At 40.9% G+C, this 25423-nt stretch overlaps 1 protein-coding gene across 4 annotated transcripts in view; it reads right to left on the reverse strand.

Annotated features, from left to right (window-relative positions):
- Window positions 1-458: 458 nt before the first annotated feature.
- The window catches only part of ago4 (argonaute RISC component 4), a 32577-nt gene continuing 7612 nt past the window's right edge, over window positions 459-25423 (reverse strand). The window contains exons 2-19 of one of the 4 annotated variants that reach the window (XM_084424068.1): window positions 23998-24169; window positions 23217-23337; window positions 22092-22273; window positions 21281-21417; window positions 20037-20171; window positions 19728-19799; window positions 18831-18918; window positions 18589-18736; window positions 18389-18508; window positions 17314-17475; window positions 14422-14555; window positions 13262-13446; window positions 11686-11845; window positions 7907-8222; window positions 6874-7008; window positions 5760-5861; window positions 4246-4445; window positions 459-685 (exon numbers count right to left, since the gene is read on the reverse strand). In XM_084424068.1, the coding sequence (XP_084280194.1) occupies window positions 577-685; window positions 4246-4445; window positions 5760-5861; window positions 6874-7008; window positions 7907-8222; window positions 11686-11845; window positions 13262-13446; window positions 14422-14555; window positions 17314-17475; window positions 18389-18508; window positions 18589-18736; window positions 18831-18918; window positions 19728-19799; window positions 20037-20171; window positions 21281-21417; window positions 22092-22273; window positions 23217-23337; window positions 23998-24169 (2678 nt within the window). In that variant the 3' untranslated portion in view covers window positions 459-576. Of the gene's footprint in view, window positions 686-4245; window positions 4446-5759; window positions 5862-6873; window positions 7009-7906; window positions 8223-11685; window positions 11846-13261; window positions 13447-14421; window positions 14571-17313; window positions 17476-18388; window positions 18509-18588; window positions 18737-18830; window positions 18919-19727; window positions 19800-20036; window positions 20172-21280; window positions 21418-22091; window positions 22274-23216; window positions 23338-23997; window positions 24170-25423 lie in introns of all 4 variants that reach the window. The other 3 variants (XM_084424067.1, XM_084424070.1, XM_084424069.1) reach the window with 3 other exon arrangements.

Here is a 25423-nt window from a genome sequence, read left to right on the forward strand (position 1 = left end):
TAAAAGACTGAGAGGAGAGTCCAAATACGACCATAAAAAGGAGACAAAACAAGTACCCCCCCCCCCCCCCCCCCCAATACATGCAAGCCCCGCCCCCACCCCGCCCTAATAGACATGTGACAAGATTCAGCCAATGGTGGCTTGAGGTAAAAGTAGACAGAGTCCAGCTTAGCTAAGAGAGCCAGAGCTGCCCTGACCAATGGCGCAGGTTTGCTCACACTCAGTGTATATTACAAATTAAAAACATTCAAAAACAAGAAAAGGAAAAGTTAAAAATGGCTCAAATTGATTTTTTTTTCTGTGTGCATTGGAGGCCAGAAGCCCCTCAGTGCAGGACTGCTGGTAGAGGTTGGTTCTTCCAAGGCCTGTGTATATATCGCCTGGATTGACGGATGAGTTTCAGAGCGGCTTGGCTGCAGATGACGCCGAGAGAGAGAGAGAGAGAGAGAGAGAGAGAGAGAGAGAGAGAGAGAGAGAGAGAGAGAGAGAGAGAGAGAGAGAGAGAGAGAGAGAGAGAGAGAGAGAGAGAGAGAGAGAGAGAGAGGAGTGTAGAAGAGCGCCTCCTGCTGGCCGGCGTCAGGCGAAGTACATGGTGTGCTGGGTGTCATAGTGGATCTGGACCGCCTTGGCCAGCGCCTGCGGGTCTCGGCCGTTACTCTGTCCTGATACGTGACTGCCTTCAGCACTGCAGAGAGAGAGAGAGAGAGAGGGATAAAGAGAGCATTAAAGAGGATCTATGATGATCTTTCCTCATCTTCGTCTTTCTTTAGTGGGTTTAATGTTGCAGTTTGAGCATGAAAAGGGTTTCCGTAGTCTCTCCAGCGGGAGGGAAGGTCCGACACTTTCGTCCGTCATAGAAAATCAAACCCCGATCTGTATTTTTTCTGTGTTTTTCACTTCCGTAGCAATTATTTTGAGAAGTGCTTTTTCAATTGAGTGAATTGTACTTTTATGGCGTTTCTTTGTCATTTCTGAAGCTCCTTAAATCCCCATTCACTTTCATTGCATGGAAAACCATTTGTGTTTTTCTTACAGCAGGGACAAAAACAAAACATAAAATTGGTCAAAATTGGTAAAAACAGGTCACAATATTCCTCATTATAATAATTAATGCGCTGAATAAAGGGGCGGGGCCTGGTTGAGTTAGTTAGTAGTGTGTTAAACTGGCGGTTATGGTAAGGGGCGGGACATTTCCCAAACACACTCGAAGCGCTCGACCAATCACAACACACTGCTCCAGCCGACCAGTCAGAGCACAGTGTGCTTTTCAGAAGGAGGGGCTTCATAGAGACAGGAAGTAAACAGGGGTGTGTTTCACAAAAGCATAAACCGAACTATGGTCACAAGTTCTGTCGCTACAACATAGATGAGCGATTTGGCGTTTCCCGAAACCAAACATTCGCAAACAGCGTCGCAAACTTGCAAGCTGTGGTTAGAAGCAGTTTCTTGTTAAAATGACATGTGGACACAATAAGCAAGCTAACACTCAGCATTATTTCTTTCATCCCATTCATATATTAATAAACACCTGCACGTGATGTCATCAATGACAGATCTACACTAACGTTGGTTCAAACGACAGGGGGAAACAGTCTAGCTAGTTAGTTTCTACAACGATGCATCGTACTGGGTGGTTAAGCAGTGCGTTAACTCACCAGAGCGTTACTGACAGACTGGGAGGAGAGGTGCTGCAACTATGTCAAATATGGAAAAAAATATTGCTTTTTTTGAACATTCGTGCATGAAAACCTATTCTAGTAGAGCCCACAAACAAAATCAAGACTTCGTAGGTCCGCTTTAAAAGAGTAGTTCACTTTACAACGAAAATTAGCCCATGATTTACTCTCCCTCAAGCCATCCTAGGTGTATATGACAATCTTCTTTCAGACGAAGACACTGAGTTATATTAATAAACACCCTGACGCTTCCGAGCTTGATAATGGCAGTGGATTGCAACCATCAGTATGAAGCTCAAAAAAGTGCATCTATCCATGACAAAAGTGCATCTATCCATGATAAAAGTGCATCTATCCATGACAAAAGTGCATCTAACATGACAAAAGTGCATCTATCCATCATAAAAGTGCATCTATCCATGACAAAAGTGCATCTATCCATGACAAAAGTGCATCTATCCATGATAAAAGTGCATCTATCATGATAAAAGTGCATCTATCCATCATAAAAGTGTATCTATCATGATAAAAGTGCATCTGTCCATGATAAAAGTGCATCTGTCCATAATAAGTGCATCTATCCTGATAAAAGTGCATCTATCCTGATAAAAGTGCATCTATCCATCATAAAAGTGCATCTATCCATGATAAAAGTGCATCTATCCTGATAAAAGTGCATCTATCCTGATAAAAGTGCATCTGTCCATGATAAAAGTGCATCTGTCCATGATAAAAGTGCATCTATCATGATAAAAGTGCATCTGTCCATCATAAAAGTGCATCTATCCATGATAAAAGTGCATCTATCCTGATAAAAGTGCATCTGTCCATGATAAAAGTGCATCTATCCTGATAAAAGTGCATCTATCCATCATAAAAGTGCATCTATCCATGATAAAAGTGCATCTATCCTGATAAAAGTGCATCTATCATGATAAAAGTGCATCTGTCCATGATAAAAGTGCATCTGTCCATGATAAAAGTGCATCTATCATGATAAAAGTGCATCTGTCCTGATAAAAGTGCATCTATCCTGATAAAAGTGCATCTATCCATCATAAAAGTGCATCTATCCATCATAAAAGTGCATCTATCATGATAAAAGTGCATCTATCCTGATAAAAGTGCATCTATCATGATAAAAGTGCATCTATCCATCATAAAAGTGCATCTATCCATCATAAAAGTGCATCTATCCATCATAAAAGTGCATCTAACATGATAAAAGTGCATCTATCCATGATAAAAGTGCATCTATCCATCATAAAAGTGCATCTAACATGATAAAAGTGCATCTAACATGATAAAAGTGCATCTATCCATCATAAAAGTGCATCTAACATGATAAAAGTGCATCTATCCTGATAAAAGTGCATCTATCCTGATAAAAGTGCATCTATCCATGATAAAAGTGCATCTATCCTGATAAAAGTGCATCTATCCTGATAAAAGTGCATCTATCATGATAAAAGTGCATCTATCCATCATAAAAGTGCATCTATCCATCATAAAAGTGCATCTATCCATCATAAAAGTGCATCTATCATGATAAAAGTGCATCTATCCTGATAAAAGTGCATCTATCCTGATAAAAGTGCATCTATCATGATAAAAGTGCATCTATCCATCATAAAAGTGCATCTATCCATCATAAAAGTGCATCTATCATGATAAAAGTGCATCTATCATGATAAAAGTGCATCTATCATGATAAAAGTGCATCTATCCTGATAAAAGTGCATCTATCCTGATAAAAGTGCATCTATCCTGATAAAAGTGCATCTATCCATGATAAAAGTGCATCTATCCTGATAAAAGTGCATCTATCCTGATAAAAGTGCATCTATCATGATAAAAGTGCATCTATCCATCATAAAAGTGCATCTATCCATCATAAAAGTGCATCTATCCATCATAAAAGTGCATCTATCATGATAAAAGTGCATCTATCATGATAAAAGTGCATCTATCCTGATAAAAGTGCATCTATCCTGATAAAAGTGCATCTAACATGATAAAAGTGCATCTATCCATCATAAAAGTGCATCTAACATGATAAAAGTGCATCTAACATGATAAAAGTGCATCTATCCATCATAAAAGTGCATCTAACATGATAAAAGTGCATCTATCCATGATAAAAGTGCATCTGTCCATCATAAAAGTGCATCTATCCATCATAAAAGTGCATCTATCATGATAAAAGTGCATCTATCCATCATAAAAGTGCATCTATCCATCATAAAAGTGCATCTATCCATCATAAAAGTGCATCTATCCATCATAAAAGTGCATCTGTCCATCATAAAAGTGCATCTAACATGATAAAAGTGCATCTATCCATGATAAAAGTGCATCTGTCCATCATAAAAGTGCATCTATCATGATAAAAGTGCATCTATCCATCATAAAAGTGCATCTATCCATCATAAAAGTGCATCTAACATGATAAAAGTGCATCTATCCATGATAAAAGTGCATCTGTCCATCATAAAAGTGCATAAATCATGGGCTAATTTTCATTTTCCCTTTAACTTCACAAGCACCTCCTGTTGTCGTGCAGACGTACCTGTCGTGGTCTTTGTCCACGAGGTGGTAGCGGGCCCTGAAGGCCACGAGCCGGGCGTAGTAAGCAGGAGCGGGGATGGAGACGGAGCGCGTGCAGCGCACATATGTGTGGCAGAGCTGGTACGTCAACAGTTGCAGTTCATCAGCGGTGAAACAGTTGTCGTCCCACAAGACGTGATAGTGAGACGGGCGGCTCGTGCCCTGTGGGAGGAAGAGGAAACGCAAACGCATGAAATACAATGAATAGACAAGTGGATAATCAGGGCTCGTACAGATACTGTCAAACGAAATTCCAGGACTTTAAGCACTACTTTTTTGGTTTAAGGACTATAGTCAAAGATCTCACTTATCAAACATTTACATATAATTATATTATTACATAAGAATTTATTCTCATTATTCCAAGCAAGTCATCATATGTAGCAAGTGTATCATATGTAGCAAGTGTATCATATGTAGCAAGTGTATCATATGTAGCAAGTGTATCAGATGGGCAGCAGCGTTAATTTTGCATTCAAATATTTCATGTTTATAAAAAAAAATTAAACACTTATATATACAATGTCTTCCAATAATTCAAGCACATTAAAGGGATAGTTCACTTTGAAATTAATTTGATATGTTTTAGCTTACCTCAAGGGCATCCAAGATGTAGGTGTCTTTGTTTCCGCAGTAGTTTCAATTTTGATATTTTTAGGTCAAACCGTTCTTGTCTGTCAGTCATATAATGCAGGTCTATGGTCACTGGCTCAAAACACAAGCACAGAGTCCAAATTAAAACAATTCCCCACGTCCAAATTAAACAATTCCCCATCATAAGTACACATTAATGGCCTAAGACACGAAACGAGCGGTTTGTGTGAGAAAACGAACAGTATTTATATCGTTATCTCTTGAAAACAGCACACGTCCAAATGATCTGACGGCGCGGGCGGGTATAGATATATACATAGATGTCGCCTTGGCTACGGTTTCGTTCCAATGAACTGCAGTAGCCAAGGCGACATCTATGTATATATCTATACCCGCCCGCGCCGTCAGATCATTTGGACGTGTGCTGTTTTCAAGAGATAACAACGATATAAATACTGTTCGTTTTCTCACACAAACCGCTCGTTTCGTGTCTTAGGCCATCAATGTGTACTTATGATGGGGAATTGTTTCATTTGGACGTGGGGAATTGTTTTAATTTGGACTCTGTGCTTGTGTTTTGAGCCAGTGACCATAGACCTGCATTATATGACTGACAGACAAGAACGGTTTGACCTAAAAATATCAAAATTGAAACTACTGCGGAAACAAAGACACCTACATCTTGGATGCCCTTGAGGTAAGCTAAAACATATCAAAAATTTATTTCAAAGTGAACTATCCCATTAAGTACCTATTCAGGAATATTGCAGTTTTTAAGGGTTTTCCAGGCTTTAAGTTTCAAAAAGTCAAATTCAAGTATTTTAAGCACCTTGTACAAACTCTGGATTAATTCAACGAATCAGCAGCCGGGCTGCGGCTCACCTGGATTCCAGCGTGACTGCACAGGTAGAAGTCGAACTCTGAGGGGTGTGTGATGGTGCTGTCCACTGTAGTGCCTGCTGGGACATTCCCACTCTTCCCCACCTGAGGCAAGGCAAAGAAACTTGAATGCAAGATTTGGAAGTGCATGCAGTGAATGTTATCATTCTTTATTGGTTATCATATCTTGGTTTATATAGTTGCTCTGAACTGCTTTTGAATGGTAGTGCACACTTAAAGAATGACTTCACTTCCCCCACGCCATCCAAGATATTCATGTCTTTCTTTATAGAGTCAAAAAGAAATGCAGGTTTTTGAGGAAAACACTCCAGGATGTTCCTCCATATAGTGTCTTCAATGGGGTCCAACGGGTCGAAGGTCCAGATGTGAGTTTCAGTGCAGCTTCAAAGTCTCGACACGATCCAGCCGAGGAATAAGAGTCTTATCTAGACAAACCAGCCGACATTTTACAACTAAATAAACATTTATATACTTTTAACCACAAATGCTGGTCTTGCACTCGCTGTGATGCGACACGCATTACGTAATCGGGTTGAAAGGTCACGCGGGTCAGAAAAGTAGATAGGGTGAAAATCTCCCTCTCATTTTCTCCTCCAACTTCAAAATCGTTGTTTTACCTTTTATTTATTTATTTGTTTTGTAAATGGCGTTTGACTGAGTCTTTGCAGGTTCGCTTTGTAAACACTGGGTCTGTTCTTACGCCTACGTCACGCTTGACCTTTCAACCTGATTACGTAAAGCATCACAGCGAGTGCAAGATCAGCATTTGTGATTAAAAGTATATAAATGTTTATTTTATAAAATGTCCGCTGGTTTGTGTAGATGAGACTCTTATTCCTCGGCTGGATCGTGTCGAGACTTTGAAGCTGCACTGAAACCTTCAACTGGTTGGACCCCATTGACGTCACTATATGGAGAACAATCCTGGAATGTTTTCCTTCTTTTCTTTTCCACTGAAGAAAGACAGACATGAATATCTCGGATGACGTGGGGGAGAGAAAATTATCAGGAGATTAATTCTGAAGTGAGCGACTCCTTTAACAGTGCTCATCACAGACAACAGAGTAGATGAAGTGAACAGCATCAGTAAACTCACCCGCTCGGCTTTATCAGAGCAGAAGAGTCGAGTGTGGTGGCGTTTCTGCACTACGATGTAGGTGATCCCGGGTCTGTAATCCTCTTCTAGACTGATGCACGCTTTCCTGATGGCGATCAGCTCGGGCCAGGCGACCTGCACAAGACCAGTAACAAGATCAACCCAAGAAGGAAAACGAAAGAAGAAATAATGATTTTAAGACGGATAAATTACATTAGAATTAAACCAGCTTTCAAATATCATCACTGCAGTTGGAGTTTGGATTAAAGAGATCGATCACCCAAATAAGAAAAGTGTGTTGTGTTCTCGCCCTTATGTCATTAAAAACAATCCATTAGACTTTCGTTCATCTCCAGAACCCATATGAAGTCATTAATGAAACGGGAGCGGTTTTTACAGCATTCAAATATAGCAAACAGAAGGTTTGGTCTTCACATAGAGTATGGCTGAGCATCGCTTTATGTTCATTGATCAATGTGAATAAAAGCCTAAAATTAAATCTGTTCATCGTATAATAAAATCATCGTATCTCTTCAGAAGACTTAGATTAAAACACTCTGCTCATACAGATTTCTTTTACAATCTCTTTATGAACATTTTGAAGTGGGTTTTGTATGGAAGCTCGTTTCCGCCACAGAATAAAACTTTTTAAAAGATAATTGCGACTTTAAATCTCACAATTTTGACTATTTCTCAGATTTGCGAGATATAAAGTCAGAATTGCGAGATATAAACATACAATTCTGAGAACAAAAGTCAGAACTGCAAGTTTATTTCTCGCAATTCTGACTTTATAACACGCAATTCTGAGATAAAAAGAGATGTAAACTCACAATTGTGAGAAAAAAACCTCGCTTTTGTTCTGTGGCGGAAACAAGCTTCCACAGTTTTGGGTGAACAGACTTTCAACAAAGGGACAGAAATCTCTGAAACTTCATTAAAAATACAATGAACACTGAACAGGATGAGTAAATGACAGAATTTACATTTTTGGGTGAGCAGTCTCGTTAATCAGCCTCCTCTTGTAACTCACCTGCTTCATCTGGCCCTCAGAAACCCCCCCGCGGTAGTAGATGATGCGCGTGGGCTTAAACCGGGTGGACTTGTAGAACTGGATGAGGAGCTCTCGCACCATGTTGGTGAGGTCCTGGATGACCTCCTGGCTGAACAGCTGTTCCTGGGACAGGTCCTGGCGTGAGGTTTGCACCCGCACCGTGGCACAGTACCGGCTCGGGTGCCCGTCCATGCTGCCCACCACTGCAGCGATGGAGGGCTTCTTCCCGTCGCCCGCCGGCGGGTGCGTGACATCGGCCCCGAGGAAGATCACCGGCTGCTGGAACACCGAGGGCCTGGGGAACAGACACACGGCAAGTTTCCCTTACTCATCGATGCATTAACCCATTTAATCCCACCGGTCACAATAGTGACCGTAAAAAAATGTTTCATTTCTAAGGCTATAAAAATGTTACTGAATGATCTATCAATGCATTTCCAGCAGATATTGAAATAATAAAGGGTCTCAATGAAATATGTGCAGTGTCGCATGTTTACTGTAAATTGTCACATGACCAGAGCTGTTTACTTCCTGTTTGCGCCAAGAGAAGAGGATGGCAGCAAGAAAGCTCCCAAAGAAAAGGTTATTAAAGTATGTTAACATAAAGATAGGACATAGATTTTTGGTACACATCATGTTTAAGGTGTCTAGTATTGATATATGCATTTGCAATTACTCAACTTTATTTAATGTGGTCATAGAACTCACAAACATGTCAACGGCAACAATAGTGACCGGTGGGATAACCCATTGTATCAACATGCTAATACACATAGGCTAACTGTTCTACCTTACTTTCTGCTGCTACCTAACTTTCTACCTAATTTTACACACAGACACTATCCCGTGACCTCGAGACACTATCCCGCTATCCCGTGGCCTCAAGACACTATCCCGTGGCCTCGAGACACTATCCCGTGGCCTCGAGACACTATCCCGTGGCCTCCAGACACTATCCCGAGGCCTCCAGACACTATCCCGTGGCCTCCAGACACTATCCCGTGGCCTCCAGACACTATCCCGTGGCCTCCAGATACTATCCCGTGGCCTCCAGACACTATCCTGTGGCCTGCAGACACTATCCCGTGGCCTCCAGACACTATCCCGTGGCCTCGAGATACTATCCCGTGGCCTCGAGACACTATCCCGTGGCCTCCAGACACTATCCCGTGGCCTCCAGTGGCCTCCAGACACTATCCCGTGGCCTCGAGACACTATCCCGTGGCCTCCAGACACTATCCCGTGGCCTGCAGACACTATCCCGTGGCCTCCAGACACTATCCCGTGGCCTCAAGATACTATCCCGTGGCCTCGATACACTATCCCGTGGCCTCCAGACACTATCCCGTGGCCTCCAGTGGCCTCCAGACACTATCCCGTGGCCTCGAGACACTATCCCGTGGCCTCGAGACACTATCCCGTGGCCTCGAGACACTATCCCGTGGCCTCGAGACACTATCCCGAGGCCTCCAGACACTATCCCGTGGCCTCGATACACTATCCCGTGGCCTCGATACACTATCCCGTGGCCTCCAGACACTATCCCGTGGCCTCGATACACTATCCCGTGGCCTCCAGACACTATCCCGTGGCCTCAAGACACTATCCCGTGGCCTCCAGACACTATCCCGTGGCCTCCAGACACTATCCCGTGGCCTCCAGACACTATCCCGTGGCCTCCAGACACTATCCCGTGGCCTCCAGACACTATCCCGTGGCCTCCAGACACTATCCCGTGGCCTCGATACACTATCCCGTGGCCTCCAGACACTATCCCGTGGCCTCAAGACACTATCCCGTGGCCTCCAGACACTATCCCGTGGCCTCCAGACACTATCCCGTGGCCTCCAGACACTATCCCGTGGCCTCCAGACACTATCCCGTGGCCTCCAGACACTATCCCGTGGCCTCCAGACACTATCCCGAGGCCTCCAGACACTATCCCGTGGCCTCCAGACACTATCCCGTGGCCTCCAGACACTATCCCGTGGCCTCCAGACACTATCCCGTGGCCTCCAGACACTATCCCGTGGCCTCCAGACACTATCTCGTGGCCTCGAGACACTATCCCGTGGCCTCCAGACACTATCCCGTGGCCTCGAGACACTATCCCGTGGCCTCGAGATAGTATCCCGTGGCCTCGAGATACCATCTCGTGACCTCAGGATACCATCCCGTGGCCTCCTGACACTATCCCGTGGCCTCAAGATACTATCCCGTGGCCTCGATACACTATCCCGTGGCCTCCAGACACTATCCCGTGGCCTCCAGACACTATCCCGTGGCCTCCAGACACTATCCCGAGGCCTCCAGACACTATCCCGTGGCCTCGATACACTATCCCGTGGCCTCCAGACACTATCCCGTGGCCTCCAGACACTATCCCGTGGCCTCGAGACACTATCCCGTGGCCTCCAGACACTATCCCGTGGCCTCCAGACACTATCCCGTGGCCTCCAGACACTATCCCGAGGCCTCCAGACACTATCCCGAGGCCTCCAGACACTATCCCGTGGGCTCCAGACACTATACCGTGGCCTCCAGACACTATCCCGAGGCCTCCAGACACTATCCCGTGGCCTCGAGACACTATCCCGTGGCCTCGAGACACTATCCCGTGGCCTCCAGACACTATCCCGTGGCCTCCAGACACTATACCGTGGCCTCCAGACACTATCCCGTGGCCTCCAGACACTATCCCGAGGCCTCCAGACACTATCCCGTGGCCTCCAGACACTATCCCGTGGCCTCCAGACACTATCCCGTGGCCTCAAGATAGTTTCTCGTTGCCTCAAGATAGTATCTCGTGGCCTCAAGGATTTTATAAGGATTTTATACACTCTTATGCACACGCACACACACACTCACACACACAAAAACACAAAAACACACACAAAAACACACACACACACAAACACACACACAAACAAACACACAAACACACGCACAGGTCAAATAGACCTATATTCAGTCTGTCCAATGGTTGATACAACACAGTATCCCACCGGTCACAATTGTGACCGATCATAAAACACACTTTTTCACATACTTTTCCATGAAAATTTAAAAAAATTATGATTGATTGTTTCAAAGGGATACTAATGACACATGATTTGGATATTTTTGTGTCTGAGAAAAATTTGGGATTAAATGGGTTAAAGAGCACCTGTTATGCTTCATGTTGTCAATAATCCTCATTTAAATAATTAATGTGCAGAATAAAGGGGCGGGGCCTGGTTGAGTTAGTTAGTAGTGTGTTAAACTGGTGGTTATGGTAAGGGGCGGGACATTTCCCAAACACACTCGAAGCGCTCGACCAATCACAACACACTGCTCCAGCTGACCAATCAGAGCACAGTGTGCTTTTCAGGAACTAAACAGAGCGTTACTGACAGACTGGGAAGAGAGGAGCTGCAACAATGGAGAATATGAGGAGAATAATCAACATTCAAGCAGGAAAACCTGTTCTAGTAGAGCCTGAAAACAACATCAAGGGCATAATATGGTCTTTAAAGCCTACAATAGTCAATCCTGTTGCTAGGTGATGTGTTTTTTTTTTTGTCTAAAATTGATATTTTATGCAAGCATTGTCTGGGCCACACTCTCAGCATTTACTTTTGATGTTTTAATCTGAATCACAATAGAAAAAAAAGGGGGTTCGTTCAAACTGCAACTAAAAGATCTGAAATGTTTTCAACATGAAGTACTATAGACAACAGCCTTTATAGCATCATAAACAAACCTTTAGCACAACCCACCTCTGATGTGGCACCAGCACGTTGTTGATGCCCCCTAGTTTGGCGTTGATCTTCAGGCAGAGGTTGGACAGCGTCTGAGGGGACGTTTTCACCACGTTCTTCACCTGCACGCACTGAGTGGCCATTCCCAGAAGAGTATCTCCGACACGCTTCACCTCCGCTGGAGACGCACAACAACAGCTTCAGCATTACAGCGTCAAATCCTCTCAGATTTCTTTTAGGGGTGCGGGAAAATTTTTTATTCACATATGAATCGCGATTCTATCCTGTACCGATTTGAATCGATTCTCAAATATTTTCGATTTTCTAAAGTGTTACACTTGAAGGATTACAGATTTAAGAATCTATTTCAGATATGCTTCCTTACATTACATCATGGTGAATAATATTGCATTTAGCTTTTAAGGTTAAGATGATGATAATCACACGAATGATTCTGCTCAGCAAAGTTGAAAGTCCTGTTTTCTCCATTGTCACCTTTTGTTCTGCAAATGGCTTTCGGAGCCCCTGGCCCAGACGTTGAATCGTTAGGCTGATTGGATTAGCAATGCAATAGCGTGTTATGCTGATTGGGTCTGTTTCTCTTGAGCAAGCCAGATAACCTGCCAAACTGGGTTTTCACTTGATAGAATCAACTCATCACTACCTTTGTATGCTGTGTTCAGAGTCTCCGCCTCTATGTAATCCCTCCCCCTTGGAATGTATAACTACAATGCATACTGTATTAGATTTAGATTGTTGGATGACTGCAGCAACGCTCAGCGAAGTCCTCAATAAAGAGTAACTTCTGCTTGAACGATATCCCAACATCTCCTGGTCTTGCTTCGATGAAGGAATAAAGTTTCCAACACATCACAGTACTACTTAAAGTTAGTTAACGTTAATCACAATAAGCAGCGAAACAAGGACTCAATGCGGTGAGGACTCAAAATCGGAAACAAATGGGAGAAAACCGGATGTGTAACTATATCTGTGCATTCATTCTTAAAGGGACAGCAGCCTCATAAACTGTGGCTATACGTTTCATGTTAATAAAAAACACTGCTTTTGACTGAATCACTTTTTTATCCTTATTATGAATCAATTTATATATAATTCATACAGAGTTTTATTTAATTTCAGTAGTATTTCTTACTTTATGTTAAATAAACCTATGCTACTGTACCTTAAAAACTTAGTTTATTGAAATTTGTATATTTTTCTATTATATGCGTCCTATTGTTTGTAATCTGCTTTGTTCCCATTTTTAATATAAAAAAAAAAAATCAAATAAAAATGGCCTGCCTTGCTTTATTACAGAAGAGTTATGATTTGTGTCAGCTTAAAGAGCATTTGTTTTGACTAAAAATGGGAAGAGAAACTAAATTTCAAGGTTCCCATTTAGTTCAGTAGGGTTGTTTGCCCTTCTAGACCTATTAAACGGTCTAACACAAAACTGTAAACCACAATCAAAATGCACATATCGGATCGAAATTTGATTAATAAAAACGAGAATCGATTTTAAATTTGTCACGATTCGCTTCGTGAGGTACCAAAAGATTCCCAGCCCTAATGTCTTTGCTTCCAATCTCTTTACCATAGACCGGTGTTTTCCCAGGCAGAATGACCACGATGAGCTGTAGTCCCACGTAAGACATCTTGAGATGCTTGAACATCGGCTCCACGCTGTCTGCGCCCTGGGCGTATTTGCAGAAACAGGGCTGGCCTTGGATCGGCATCCCTGCGTCTTTGGAGATCTTGCGCAGCTGGTCAGTGAAACTCCTAAAAACACACAGCGTAGAAATCTTAACAGGAATAGTTAAAATCATCAAATCCATTTACTCTCCCTCAAGTCGTTTCAAACCTGTATGAATTTTTCTTTCTTCTGTAGTAGGAAAATAACACTATGGAAGTCAATGGGGTCCAACAACTGTCTGGTTACGACATTACTCAAAATATCTTCTGTGTTCAGCACAAGACTGATTCATACAGGTTTGAAACAACTTTAACAAAGCTCATCTTGACCAGGGTTATTAGTTAACCAAAACTAAAACCAGATTAAAATTTTAAGTCTCGAACTAAATCAAGGCATCTAAGGTTACTTTAAGTTGAACCAACAATGTTGGTGGAAAACTGTGTCTTTTTTAATTATAGACTAAATGAAGACGAATGAAGATTATATTATCATTGATGAAAAACAGGTGTAAACAATGGACAAACAAAGCACATTATAAAAAGGCAATAACAGGGCTCGTACAGACACTGCAAAATGAAATCAAGACTTTAAGCACTCTTATCAAACAACATCTTTATTATCTTTTTTATTTATTATCTAAAAAAGTAGATTAATAAAAATAAAAACAAAAACAAAATGGTACAAATAAAGAGCAACACATGCAATGACTGCGGTGACTTTAACCATTGAAAGGATTCTATGACAAAGATATCGCTTTCCTCTTTCAAACTGATTTTTTCTCCCATTAATATAATGATTGAGCTGAAGAATGAAAGCTGTGTCGCATACTTGGATATTTATATGAGCAATATCACACTCATATAATAATTTTATTAATGTAAATAAATGAAACACTACTTTCACGAACAATGCTTGAATTATTGAAAGACAATATATAAGTACCTTTTCATAAATGTGTCTGTTTTCAGGTTTTTTCAAGGATTTAAATTGTAAAAAATCTAAGTACTTCAAGCACTTTGTACGAACCCTGCAAATAGGAAAGAGTTGAGAGTGCTCCTTACTTGAGCAGATCCTCTCGGCACTGTTTCTGCGGGGCGAAGCAGGCCACGGCCCAAACCTTGATCTCGATACCCGCGTAAAACTGCTTCCCTCTCATGTCCCAGACGCCTTGGTTGGGTGTGGCCACCGTCTTGTTCTGAGGAGAGAGTCCCTACACTCTTAGTGAACCCCTCGGCTCTCTACCCAACATGCCAAACCATCAAACCCAACACAACCCATCAAACCCATCTCTGCAGGCCTGGACTAATAGTGCGTTCAAGTCATCTCGTAAAGATCGTATTTACAAAGTTGAATGCACATGAACTCCACCACAATGTCATAAATTCCAGTGGGAAGCTCAGGATTTTCTTTAAGCCCCAATCTTTACGAGTTGGAGGCGTGTCAGTGAACAAGGCGGAATACCACAATACTTAAGGGGTGGTATAATGCCCTTTTCCCAAGATGTAAAATCAGGCTCTGATGTCCCCAGATTTAGTTTTAGCTCAAAATACCTCACAGATAATTTTATACAGCATGTTAAAGTTTGAGGGTGAGCAAAAACGCATAGTTTTGTGTGTGTCCCTTTAAATGCAAATGAGCTGCTGCTACCGGCGCAGAGGGCGGAGCTTCAACAGCTTGTGTCCTTTTACCTCACAGACACACAATACAAATTTCAAACACTTTCAGCCTTTTATGTTCAAACCGGAGTCAGACAATGATGGAGAGACTCAAGAAGAAGAGACAACATGTAGAAGCAACAGGACATTTCTGAATGGTTAGTTGGTGAATTTATGAAGCTGATGTGTAGTTATCTTCTAGTCAGTGATTAGCATATTCTGCCTTGATAATCTATAAATAGTGTTCAGGGGGCGGGGTTTATGTAAATTCTAGGGTTGGTGATGTCACTATCCCAGGAGTAATGTGGTGTAGTCTCTACCAGCCGTTTATTGTAGTCCTTAAAAAGCAATTTCTGTAAAAGTAAATATCTCCCTTTGCTTTGAACTTTGAGCGCTGTAACTTTGCAGATGTTGTTTATGCTCAAACCACAACATTACACACTAACTAAAGTTAGAAAAGTGAAATCATAATCAACCAACCAACCCATTTAAAGGTATTTAGCAGTGATATTGTCAGGCTTTTCTGTTTACAGCGCAGTAAGCTGATTGCCTGCACAGAATATGATGGCATTATAATATAACAATGTAATATGTGACGATAAAGTCTGCAGTGGCTTCATAAATTAATTAAAAACATTTAAAAAAAACTAAGTGCACCTGGTGCACATTTCTTTGTTCTTCATTTTCTAGAAGTAGAGTTTAAGAACACTGCTGTATTTTAGTGTAATTAAGAGAAAGCATTCCTGAAACTGACTTGAACACACCAGCCGTCGTAAACACGACTTCCCACCTCGTACGTACGAGCTTCCCAGGAGGACTTGAACACACCATATAACCAGAAAGCAGCATGCGCAGAAACCCCCCACTCCCAGCCTCCTTACTGGTTAAACACAGAATGCTTTAATAATGTAAGAGTTATAAAGAACTTAGTCTAGAAATGCAGTACAAATGAGCTGTAAAGGTAAAGCATGAAGCAAGTTACTAATGCAAAAACACTTATTTAATGTCAATATAGGAGTTATTTGAATTTAATACAGTAAAGGATCGCTCCAGTGTTCAGGGTTTATGAACAACTATTAAAAGGTCAACAGAAAATATTCCAGATGTTTTTAAATGAATATATACATTAATAAAATATCTAATATAATATAACCAAATATAATAAAACCTAATTTTCTTTTTAAATCAAATAAAACAAATTATATAAATCAATTATATTATATTAAAATACAATCAATTATAATACAATCAAAAATATTATATAATCAAATACTATCATATATAATAAATATAATCAATTAAACATTATATTAAATGATATTATAACCTAACAAGAAAAGCCCTGAAGACTGAAGCACACATTATTTCATTTAATTAAGCTCATTATATTAATTAGTGACTATATTGACTGCCCACACATTGAGTGCACAGTATAAGTTCGTGCCAGTGGTTAGTAAATTTTAATAGCAAAGACATGATGTTGCAGACGCCTTTACACACAAGTATCTCAGCCCAAGCAAAGCAACCGGCACTGTTTGCAAACAGAGAGCAATCACTCAAGAGGTTATGTCACAGGAATGAGGTTCAGACTCATGAACAGGGATGCTGCTTCTCTACTGATGAGTAACATCTCATATCCTGTTGTGGAAGTTAAAATGAGATGTTTGTGCACAGTTTTAGTCTTAAAGCCCCCCCGTAATCAATCATTTAATCCCTTAAAACTTATTTTTTAATCACCAAAATGGCTTATTTAAATGTTTTTTCCCTTGAAAAAATTAATGCCTTAAAATATCTTGAATGTAACTCGACACCCTCGCCTCATTTAGTATATGGGATTCTATGAATATGCAAATGAGCCCCGCCTCCACTCACTCAGCTCAGAGATCCACTGGTTGACGATCACACGTTGATCTGATTGGTTACAAGGTAGTTTGTGACGTCAGAAACACCAGCGATTTCAAAGCGTGTGTTTGAGTCTTTGGTTCACTGCAGTTTTAGGGAGGAAATACTCAGCAATGGTGTCGACTTATGAACTTACACATGCTTTGTCTTAAAGCAGATTAAAAAGACAAGCTTGATGTTCACCACAGGGGGACTTTAAGCAACAGCAAAGAGTCTGTGTGATGAACCACAACTAATGATCTAGACTTGAGTTCCTCAACATCATCTGAGAAGTTGAGCTGAAACACACCAGTAGAGTCTGATCATCATTCCTTGGGTTAGTCCATTCACCCCACAACACACACACACACACACACACACACACACACACACCCGCACCCGAGCCCCAGTACTCACCCTGCTACAGTCCCTCCCAGTGTCAGTACTCACCCGGCCCCCGTACTGGAGCATGGGCGCTGGGAGGACCCGCCCCGTCACCTCGGTCATGTCATTGTGCACCACGATCCCGAACTCCTTCAGGTACGGGTCGGGCCCGCCCACCATGCTGTTGCTTTTGACCTGGAACGAGTAATAGGAGCTTTAGTGGTGAAAGCAGTCAAGTTACATTCTGAATCAAGTTACCTACAACATTCTTGTATAATAATTAGGGATGCACCGATATAACAATTGCCCGATACCGATAATTTTTTATTTTGAAAGCCGATAACCGATATATTGGCTGATAAATCTAAATCCAAATCCACATTTTTATATATCTTTTGAGAGCCTGATTACAAAAACAAGTCTCACCATTAAAATCCGTGTCCCAAGCACACAATTATAATGTTCTCTTTAAAAGTTTATGCAGCCGATATGACAGACTTGTGTTGCACTGAACTGGATTTTCCTTTTTTGAAGTGATTCCAATCATAATTCAAGCAATTCAAAACCATCATGTTGAACAGTGCGCATCTGAAGTACCTCAAGATGTAAGAAATAACCCAGTATTTATCAACAGAAAAAAAACAATTCTAGAAATTCACCGACACGAAAATTTTGTCCGAAACGATAACCGATAATTCTTCATATTTGAAAGCCGATAACCGATATATTGGCTGATAAATATAAATCCAAAGTTTTTACAATTTTGAGAGTCTGATTACAAAAACAAAAGTCATCATTAAAAGCCGTGTCCCAATCACACAATTATGATGTTCTCATTATAATTGTATGTAGCCGATACGACAGATTTGCGCTGCACATGTTGCACTTTACTGTATTTTCCTTTTTGAAGTGATTCAAATCATATTTCAAGCAATTCAAAACCATCATGTTGAACAGTGCACATCTCATTGGGCAGATAACGATAACATTAAAAATGAACAAATATCGGCCGATACCGATATGGTGGCCGATATACCGATATATCGGCCGGTATACATACCGATATATCCCTAATAATAATAATAATAATAATAATAATAATAATAACCAGTCTGCTGATCTCTTCCTGTCTGTCTGGGGCTGAGCGGGCCGTAGCTTTGATCATGGTCGAGGTCTGGTTATCTGTGAGTTTCTTTATACAGCGCTGTCCCGCCACGATGTTACAAACCTTTATGGAGGAAACAAGACTATGTTATCACATTATTTTCTGTATATGTGAAAGCACCTCATATGCTGGGCAAGTGTTACCTCGAGGGGCAGGTAGGTGTGCTTTTGTTCCTGCCCCACCTGGAGGCAGGGCAGATGGGGGTATTTGAGCTGCAGGCTGTACTTTTGTTTGAAATACTGGGCGACGGTGCACTCCATGGCTTGCCCGTTCTCGAGCTGCAAAGGAAACCTGCAGGAACATGAGAGGAAATGTAAGTGGTGGGTAAATAATAATGCATACATTTTTATAATGCAAACACTGATAAAATGTTGAAGACACTAACGTCTGATGGCTGGCTGGGCGGCGCGTGACGTTACACACACGGTACTTCCTCTTCATCTGCCCGCAGTGTGTGACCTCCACTTTCAGTCCTAAACACACAATGATATTAACTCAGCAATCAATACACAACCAGAATTTAAGCAGTCTTGGCCCTTGATGTAGTGCAACTTTAAAAAATAAAATAAAAAAATAATACTTTTAATCAGCAAGGATGCATTAAATTGATCAAAAGCAACAGCACAGACATTTATAATGTTACAAAATATTCCATTTCTATTCAAAGAAGCCTGAAAAAAAAAGTAAGTTTTCACAAAAAAAATATGAAGCAGCACAAGCGTTCTCAACATCAGCTTTGCAGAGGAATAAACACATTTTACAATATATTAGAACTGCACAATTCTGGATTAAATTGAGAATTATGATTTTTGTTTGTGTTTGTTTGTTTAAAAGAGAGATCTCGATTTTGAACAGACAACTAAACAAAATAACGTGTACTTTACTAAAGGTTCAAAATGTTATAATTTCTGCAGTCTATTTTCAAAATATCTAATTAAAATACTAATAAAAATTCAGATTGAGTGAATGATTCAATGACTCACTCAAAGACTTCACTGGTTTCATAACTGTATGAATCAGTGTTTTAATACGAATCTCTTGAATGAATGATTCAATGACAAACAGTCACTTGTCGCCACCTACTGGTGTAACGATGAAACTGATACAATCTTTATTTGAAGCGGCAAGTTACTTTCAAAAGGTGATTTACTCTATTTTGATCGCTACTGTAAACATCAGTGTTTATATCCCGACTATAAACTTAATTATTAATGATTGCAAGACAGAAATAATGATACTGTGTGGTTAAAAAAAAAAGACTGTTTGTGAAGCTGTTTCATACCTATATATGACACCTGCTCTCTCTGGGTCAGCGGCAGCGCCAACTCAGATCCCAATGTTCGCTGTGATCGTACTTGTCAAAAGTTTAATAGACAATTGGTAATTGTGCAGCTCTACAATATATTACAATTGAAAGTACTTTAATAAATAAATTGTATTTTCATATTACTGTTTTACTGTATTTTTGATCAAATAAAATGCAGCCTTGATGAGCAAGAAGAGCCTCTTCAAAGACATTTTTATATAAAAATCATACAATCCCCAAACTTTTGAATAATAAATGACATAATGACCCTGCTCCAGTCCTCACCTCGAATCTCCTTGGTGAACTTGACACGTTGTGAATCTGTGAGGGGTTTGGTTTGCTCGTTGATGTTCTGGATGTCCAGAACCTCACACATGAACTCGATGACAGGCTGGGCTCGGTAGAAGGCTGTAGCTGACACTAGTGTGGGGAAAAACAAAAAAAATACATAAAAATGTGCAATAGACACATAGTACAATTACATACAATTCACATTTATTTGTATAGCGCTTTTCACAATACACAGTTTCAAAGCAGCTTTACAGAAAAAGTCCATATTACAGCTTACAGTGATCTGTTATCAGAGGTGACCGTCTAAGTTATGCATTTCAGAAATGGACATATACAAAATCATAGTTAGCTATAAATGTCTTAAAGGGATACTTCACCTCTGGGAAGATGAATGTGTATTTAAAATGGGTCATTTATGTAGTAGAAATGTGAAATTATTTTTGAATTTGGAGCCTTCTAGACTGAGAAAAGCCAGAAAATGTATTTTTGGCTCATGTGGATGAAAGACAACAACTCCCAGAATGCACTTGCTTCGCTGCTCTACGAGGCCACTCCCAAGCCACGCCTACCGGTAAGAGCGCAGTTTAAAACAACACGGCTAGGCTACTAGTGAGTCTCCGTGACGAGTCTGCCCGGGATTTCGAGATTGCCCAAAATGTCCGGGATTCGGCTTTTGCGTTCTACAGTCGCCATTCATCATGTTTACTGTGGCGAGCAGGACGAGTCTGAGGGAGAACGTCATCATGTTTACTGTGGCGAGCAGGACGAGTCTGAGGGAGAACGTCATCATGTTTACTGTGGCGAGCAGGACGAGTCTGAGGGAGAACGTCATCATGTTTACTGTGGCGAGCAGGACGAGTCTGAGGGAGAACGTCATCATGTTTACTGTGGCGAGCAGGATGAGGCTGAGGGAGAACGTCATCATGTTTACTGTGGCGAGCAGGACGAGGCTGAGGGAGAACGATGAGAGGCCGGTGGCGTGATTACTGATGAGCGACACCTGTGAGACGCACCGGTCTCGCATCTCTCACGGAGGAGCGGGTATTTTCTTAGCAATGGTAAAACGCTACTACAGGTTTTCTACTAATACAAAGCTTGATGCTAAATCCTGAAGTATCCCTTTAATTTAAACAATGTAATAATTTAAGGCAGAAACAAAGAGCTCATTGAAGTAATGAATACTTGTTTGTTAACAAACGATTAGTAACACATATAAAGCTTCAGAAGACAAAACACACCATCTATGTTGAGCATCATGTTCCACATCGCTGGACGGACCGACTGATGGAAGCCGAACCACACCTCCCGCCCTCCTCCCAGCGGGTGATAGTATCCCTCTGGTGGAGAGAAGAAGGAGCGACCCACTGGAGTGTACCTGCATCACACAGAGCCAAAGAGGTCGTGTCAAACACAAGTCACAGGCCAAAGAGTCGAACATTTTATTTTAACATTTAGTCCTGGTTCGCTTCGCAATCACACGGTCAGTTTTAAAGGATTAGTTCACTTCAGAATTAAAATTATGATCTCTGTAAACCCATGACCGTGCGTCTATATCTGTATCTCGGATCAATGTTATACATTCGTGGATATTTAATGACATAAACAGGAAGAGTTGTCATTAAAAGTGTCTTATTGGTGTGATTAACCATAAAACAAACAAAACAAGACCTACGATTTAACAAGATAACATATTATAAAGACAATTTATATTCAATAGTTGATTTGTTAATTGCATTAAATGGATTACACTTTCAATAAAAGGTGTTTTCATGCATGTTTGAGCTGAGTTTTACACTGTTCGAAACAATGAATCATTTTGGGAAAGCAACTGATTCAAAGTTTCCTCCAATCTTGTGACATCATCACATCCTGTTTTTGGTTTGTTTGGAAGTCTTTGCTAAACGTTGCATTCATATTTCAGTCGAACCGCAGCAGAGTTTGTTTGGAAGAGAATGCGGGTCTCGGTCCGCTTGTTTGGGTTTGGGCTTATTCTCATGAACCGCACTAACAGAGTTTAACCCAGACCTGTCATGTGTGAGACGGTCTTACCGCATGGAGGGCAGGTGACGAGTGATGACATCCAGAGCCTGAACCGAATCCTCCGGGACCTCGTTGAGATGCCCAGACAGAGCTTCCAGGAGCATCTGCAGACTCACCACCGACACCCACTGCAGAGACACCTTAAAGGTCTGGTCCTTGCCCTCGCCCGGCAGCGTCACCTCCAGGTCCACCTGCAACAGTGGAGGTTACATACATTCTATGTTAATAGAAGATACAATGTTTCATATAGGGTCATATATGACAATGTGACAATAATATAATGATAAACTGAGGGAAAAATGTGCTCATGAATAGAACTGAAGCTTGATTATTTTACTAAATTCGTGCATTGCAAACTGTATTATAAAAACTTAGAGACAAAAATTAAGAATTCAGATCCAGATTTCAGTGACGGATGTTAATGAAGATTCAGACACGCCTTTATTAATTAATGCCTAAATTTTATAAATTAATTACATTTTTTATAATACAGTTTGCAATGCACGAATCAGATTAAAAATTAAGACAAAAAATTTGACTATTTCCATTTTTGTTGTAAATACCGGACAGAAATTCGTGTGTTTTGGGGTTTAAAAATCATAGCCTATGTCTAAGTTAAATTATTAAAAAATATTAAGTACATTTTTCCCCAGATATAGAATTGTATAATTTTTTAATAATACAATTTATGACATATGTGACCCTGGGCCACAAAACCAGTCACATGGGTCAATTTTTTTTTTTTAAATTGAGATTTATACATCATATGAAAGCTGAATAAATCTTTCCATTGATGTGTGGATATTTGGCTGAGATACAACTATTGCACATCTGGAATCTGAGGGTGCAAAAAAAATCTCAATATTGAGAAAATCGTCTTTAAAGTTGTGCATTTATGTTGGCGATTGTGCTGCATTCACTCACAGAAATAAATGTTTTATATATTTACGTTAAGAAATGTACAAAATATCTTCATGGAACATGATCTTAACTTAAACTCCTAATGATTTTTGGCATAAAAAAAAAAAAAAAAAGGATAATTGTGACCCATACAATGTATTGTTAGTTATTGCCACAAATAAACCCGAGTGAGTAATTTTGTGCTCCAGGGTCACGTGTTCCTGCTTTCATTACCCGGTCCCTCCCGATGGGTAGCGGATGTGCCGTGTACATGTTCCTCTTGCCGTCGTAACCAGGCTGCCGGTCCCCGAAGATCTGCATCTTAAAATGTCTCACCATCGTGTCCACCACCTCTCTATGAATGAAACATGACACAAGCTTTAATACATGCAATTACTTAAACTCACTGCTAATTATAGCTGCATTACTTAGGGTGCATCACACACTAAATAAATAAATGCAGTATTATTCTAAAGTTTTTTGTAAGTAAGATTGTTTTATATACATAACATTTTTATATTTAAAAAAATAATAATAATTCAGGATTCTTTAGTAAGCATGAGTTTCCAATGTTGACAATAATCATAAATGTTGATCATCAAATCATCATATTAGAGTGATTTGTGAAGGATCATGTGACACTGAAGACTGGTTCAGAAAATTCAGCTTTGATCACAGGAATAAATTACACTTTACTATATATATATATATATATATATATATATATATATATATATATATATATATATATATATATATATATATATATATATATATATATATATTTGCATCACAGTTTCAACGAAAATATGAAGAAACACAATTTTTTTCAACAGTGATAAGATAATTGAGCACCAAATCTTTTTGTCAAGTTCCTCAACAAATTACTTGTCTGGCCTTACATTTATAAAACAGAATTACTTTTTCATTATTCCTTTGCACAGTAATCAGATTATACTGCTATTATTATATTTTTAATATTATATGATTATATATGCAGATTAAGCAGCCTCACCTATTGACCCTGCGGGGCCGCTTCTCAGGCTTGATGTCGATGTCATAATGGTAGACGTCGATCTTGGGGATCTGCACCTGGAAGTGATTGGCCAGGAGGCGAATCGGTTTTCCCACCGTTCCCAAGCCGGGCCGGCGCGGCGGCTGGAAGAGGGAGGGAGGAGCAGGCGGGCCTGAGGACACACACACACACACACACACACAGTTCAGATGAAGCCTAAAGGCATGTCTGAATCTCGCAGATTAACTGCTAAATTTAACCATCATACAGTGAAAGTTTATAATTTGGACGTGTTTTTTCTTGCCAATTTACACATTCAAATAATTTTGAACGTGGAAGAGGCGAAAATCTGCACTGGAGCATCATCTGCACTGGAGCATGATCGGCACTGGAGCATGATCGGCACTGGAGCATGATCGGCACTGGAGCATTATCGGCACTGGAGCATTATCGGCACTGGAGCATTATCGGCACTGGAGCATTATCCGCACTGGAGCATTATCCGCACTGGAGCATTATCCGCACTGGAGCATTCTCTGCACTGGAGCATCATCTGCACTGGAGCAACATCTGCACTGGAGCAACATCTGCACTGGAGCATGATCTGCACTGGAGCATGATCTGCACTGGAGCATGATCTGCACTGGAGCATGATCTGCACTGGAGCATCATCTGCACTGGAGCATCATCTGCACTGGAGCATCATCTGCACTGGAGCATCATCTGCACTGGAGCATCATCTGCACTGGAGCATCATCTGCACTGGAGCATGATCTCACTGGAGCATTATCTGCACTGGAGCATTAGCTGCACTGGAGCATGATCTGCACTGGAGCATTATCTGCACTGGAGCATTATCTGCACTGGAGCATTATCTGCACTGGAGCATTATCTGCACTGGAGCATTATCTGCACTGGAGCATTATCTGCACTGGAGCATTATCTGCACTGGAGCATGATCTGCACTGGAGCATGATCTGCACTGGAGCATTATCTGCACTGGAGCATTATCTGCACTGGAGCATTATCTGCACTGGAGCATTATCTGCACTGGAGCATTATCTGCACTGGAGCATTATCTGCACTGGAGCATTATCTGCACTGGAGCATTATCTGCACTGGAGCATTATCTGCACTGGAGCATTATCTGCACTGGAGCATTATCTGCACTGGAGCATGATCTGCACTGGAGCATGATCTGCACTGGAGCATTATCTGCACTGGAGCATTATCTGCACTGGAGCATTATCTGCACTGGAGCATTATCTGCACTGGAGCATTATCTGCACTGGAGCATTATCTGCACTGGAGCATTATCTGCACTGGAGCATTATCTGCACTGGAGCATTATCTGCACTGGAGCATTATCTGCACTGGAGCATTATCTGCACTGGAGCATTATCTGCACTGGAGCATTATCTGCACT

Source organism: Rutilus rutilus (genome assembly GCF_951802725.1).
Source record: "Rutilus rutilus genome assembly, chromosome: 11".
Taxonomy (NCBI): domain Eukaryota; kingdom Metazoa; phylum Chordata; class Actinopteri; order Cypriniformes; family Leuciscidae; genus Rutilus; species Rutilus rutilus.